Genomic DNA, 4,685 nt, shown 5'->3' with positions numbered 1-4,685 from the left:
ACAGAACAGGAGCCACTGAGATCCTTTCTATCTCCAGAAAGACATTGAACACATTATTTACTCCAACAATTGTCGACAAATGTGTACTCCTATAAACACCATACGACTGTCACAGAACACTGCTGTAGAAAGACACAGAAAATAGAAAGCATACCTCCAACATACAACTAATAGCTAGATTCTTTGTGCCATGAAATCATAGGAATAATAATAATAATATTAATCATAATAAAAAAAAAACGAAAAATAGTTTTTTGAAATCGAAACAAGTAATAAATATGTCATTATTTCACCTGGAAGAGATGTGTCAGTCCTGTAGGAGACAGGCAGCGCCTGCAACACAGTGCAAATCATTGTGATAAATAAATAGATTACTGGGGGGTGGGCAGTGGAGAGGTGGCAGTCCAGGGCAGGTAGATGGGGGTCACAGAGGCAGCAGGACTTGGGGGAGCCTTGCTCTGCCCTGGGCCGGTCTCTGTACCACCATTGGCATGGATGGTTCAGGCAGTCTACATTGGGTCTGCTGTGCCCACTGGCACCCTGGCCACACCTGGTGGCTGATATCAGTCAGTGGTCCATAGTGCTGAAGTCTGCACTCATCATGGGCTAACTATACAGGTGTTGAGCTGTCCTTGGCAGTCCTTGTGGTCAGGTCATTGTGAGTACAGGCAGCAGGACTAATGTCCATGGTGGGGCCAGTTTCAGAACATGCCCTTCACTAAGGTGGGTTTGGTACCATTGGGTCTCTGCAGGGATGATAAGACGCTGGCGAATGGACCTCCTAAAGAATCAGGAATGGAGGTGATGGTGCCACCTGGACCGGTAGCCCAGCCTTGTGCCCCTCCAGCGCCCCCGACCACCGACGCTGACGTCAGGCTCACAGCACTTTGCACTCCACCTTTGACTTGGTCCTGGGGTCCCACTGTGCCCTGGGAGCCTGTAGGGCTGGGGCCCCCACCGCAGCTTTGGGTGGGGTTGGGGTTGTTACCTGGCCCCCCGGTGCTGTCAGGGTCGGTGAGCTTGTTGTCTTTGCTGTCATCCTCCCGCGCGGAGTCTGACTTCTTCCCCGCGGAGCCGTTCTTGGCAGCGGCGGCCGCTGCAGCTGCGGCTCTCTCTTGTTTTCGGAACTTGGCCCGGCGGTTCTGGAACCAGACCTTGGAGGAGGGCATGAGGGTGCCATAGGGTAATGATGAGGGATGGTGAAAGAATATATGGGAGAGGGAGACAGGAGACAAAATGAAAGCTTTCATTAGATAAAGAACATCCATATACCCAGCAGCCAAATATACAAGGCAGCATTTATTTATTAACTAGGTGCAAAAAAAAAGCCATAATGTGCAGTAACCAATCAGAAATCATCTCTGTTTATGGATACTACACTCAGCAGTGAATAGTGATTTATGATTGGTTGTTGTGCTTCATAGCCCCTTGAGCCCTATTATAAGTGGAAATCCCAACACATATTCACATTTAAACACCAAGCTCAGTAAAAAGAGTATATACTCTGTATATATATTATATATAATGGAGGCTCATAGCTATTATTCAGTATATATATATATATATATATATATATATATATATATATATATATATATATATATATATATATATATATATATATATATATATATAATAAAGGCTGATAGCTAGTATTCGGTAACGAATATAATAAACAATATATATATATTGTTTATTATATATATATATATTGTATCTATCTCTCTCTCTCTCTCTATATATATATATAGATAGATAGATAGATAGATAGATAGATAGATACAATATATATATATATATATATATATATATATATATATATATATATATATATGTCTATCTATCTATCTATCTATCTATCTATCTATCTATCTCTCTCTCTCTCTCTCTATATATATATATATATATATATATATATATATATATATATATATATATATATATATATATATATATATATATAGGCTAATAGCTAGTATTCAGTACAGATACTGTATAAATAATAAAGGCTGAAAGATTCAGTAAAGAATATACAATATATATGTAGAATAAAAGTTGGTAACTAGTATTCAGTAAAGAATATACAATATATATATATATATATATATATATATATATATATATATATATATATATATGAAGGCTGATAGTCAGTAAGGAATATACAATATATATAGAATGAAGTCTGATAGCTAGTATTCAGTAAAGAATATAAAATATATATATAGAATGATGGCTGATAGCTAGTATTCAGTAAAGAATGTACAATATTTATAGAATGAAGGCTGATAGCTAGTATTCAGTAAATAATGTACAATATTTATAGAATGAAGGCTGATAGCTATTATTTAGTGAATAATATATAATACACATAGAATAAAGGTTGGTAGCCAGTATTCAGTAAATAATATACTGTATATCTAGAATGAAGGCTGATAGCTAGTATCCAGTACAGAGTATACTGCATAAATAATGAAGACTGATAGCTAGCATTCAGTACAGGGTATACTGTATAGATAGAAATCAGGCTGACAGCTAGTATAGAGCCCCCTTATGGTGGCAAATGCTGACCATGCACATTCAGGAAGACGTCAGGACTATACCTGCACTCTGGCCTCAGTCAGGTCTATCTTGAGGGCCAGCTCCTCCCGGGTGTAGATATCTGGGTAATGGGTCTCAGCGAACACCCTCTCCAGTTCTTTAAGCTGGGCACTGGTGAATGTGGTCCTTATCCTCCTCTGCTTCCTCTTCTCGTTCAGTCCTCCGTGATCAGTGAACAACTTGTAAGGCACTGAAAGACACCAGGCCCCTGGGGTTATTATAATAGGAGCAATGCAAGGACACACATGTCAAAGCACTAAAATAAAATATAAACAAAGTAAAATACAAATAAGGGTATAGTACTTATGTCACTTTGTAACTTAACTGATCAACGAAAGAAAGAAAGAAAATTGTAAAACTAGTTTCAGCAATGTACCAAAACATTATATATAGATGTATATATTTGTATCAGAATACCAAAAACAAGATACAATGATACGTTATAACACTAAAATGAATAAAGAACAATAGCAATATGTATTAAAATATGTACAATAAATGACAAAACTTTTACCTTTCTATCTATCTATCTATCTATCTATCTATCTATCTATCTATCTATCTATCTATCTATCTATCTATCTATCTATCTATCTATTAATTATTTATCTAACTGTCCATTATCTATCTATCTATCTATCTATCTATCTATCTATCTATCTATCTATCTATCTATCTATCTATCTATTAGTTATTTATCTAACTGTCCATTATCTATCTATCTATCTATCTATCTATCTATCTATCTATCTATCTATCTATCTATCTATCTATCTATCTATCCATACATTGTCTAAATCTTTCTATCTATCAGCTGGTATCAGTGCCCCTGATGTGGAGGAGTGTGGTAGGACACCTCCAGGATGGGTGCCGGTAGGTGGGCAGGCAGCAGTGACAGTGCAGTCGGTGTCCAGCGAAGTGCCATGATTTTAGGACAGTGCCTGCGCCATGATGAGTTTTTCTCTGGGGTTATTTAATTATTTGCTCAGCTTTCCGTCTCATCCCGGAGTAAATAAATTATGCCGATCATTTTGGCAGCTTAGGATAATTTTGTTGGCGGTTCGGGTGTGACTCGGATAGTGTAACCCGGTAAGTGAATTACGCCTCGCCTGCAATCGCTTCTAACGTGATAAATTCTTTCATTTGTGTAAGCAAATTTGGTTTGGTAAATACTAAACACATTTCCATTTTCAAATGCAATCAAGGCTCGGTATATACGAGGGGAGAAGGGGCTCTTCTTCCTCGCAGCCACTTACCTGCTGCATAGGGGCTGCTCTGGTGGTCCCTGAGAGTGCCAAGGCTGCAGGATCCGGGGGTGAGGGACGGGCAGCCGGAGGTGGCCCCAAAAGTGGTCCTGATGGGGTTGTACTGGAAGCCACTGGCTTGGCTGCAGGAACTGAAGTCAGCATAGGCAGATGCCAGGCTGGAGGTGTCCATGCCAGCCATACATGACTCGTAGGCAGAGGAATTGAGGTAAGAATATTCCATTTTATACATTGAAAAGGCTCTGTGCGGCTGACCAAAGAGGGGAAGAAATAGACTAAGCTGGAGGAGGTGGTGGTGGTGGTGGAGGTGGTGGTGGTGGTGATGTGCTCTGCTCCACGCCTGCTTCAGTACTGGCCTCCTTACTAGCAGCAGAGCCTCGTTTTATGAAAAAGCCTCCTATGAGATGCCTTGCCTGAGGTCTCTAGAGCATATAGTGCTCATAATAAACTTGGCTCTTTCCACTTGGACAATAGCAAAGCGGTTGGTCTTATTGCTGGCGCTTTTTACATGACAATAACTCATCAGTCTATTGGGCTGGCACTGGGGGGACCTTAGCTGTCCAACCTCCCTATCATTGATTCCCTGCATCTCTAATTAGAATTTAATAGCACACCATTACGTAGCGAGCCCTCCATCCTCCCCTCTAAGCAGCTCCCTGCCCTTTAATTCAATCACACTCTGTGCAAATAATGAAAGTTGGGTGACGATTCTCCCTCATCCAATTTCCCCCATGCTTTTAAACCATTTCAACCCATCATATATACCTTGGGCAATAAATTGAGATGCCGGCTTTTGGTTGTTAACTCCTTTTTTCTTGC

The 4,685-nt window shown here is 39.9% G+C and overlaps 1 protein-coding gene across 1 annotated transcript; it reads right to left on the bottom strand.

Annotated features, from left to right (window-relative positions):
* Nucleotides 1–227: 227 nt before the first annotated feature.
* PHOX2B (paired like homeobox 2B) lies at nucleotides 228–4,478 on the bottom strand. Its single transcript, XM_040335034.1, has 3 exons — nucleotides 3,858–4,478; nucleotides 2,604–2,791; nucleotides 228–1,154 (listed from the first exon to the last, which is right to left on the bottom strand). Exons 1-3 carry the CDS (start codon nucleotides 4,096–4,098, stop codon nucleotides 702–704), a joined length of 882 nt encoding a protein of 293 aa, XP_040190968.1. The 5' UTR covers nucleotides 4,099–4,478; the 3' UTR covers nucleotides 228–701.
* Between the last annotated feature and the right edge of the window lie 207 nt (nucleotides 4,479–4,685).

This window comes from Rana temporaria, chromosome 1, assembly GCF_905171775.1.
Source record: "Rana temporaria chromosome 1, aRanTem1.1, whole genome shotgun sequence".
NCBI classification, from domain to species: domain Eukaryota; kingdom Metazoa; phylum Chordata; class Amphibia; order Anura; family Ranidae; genus Rana; species Rana temporaria.
This window is presented reverse-complemented; position numbering and strand designations above follow the sequence as displayed.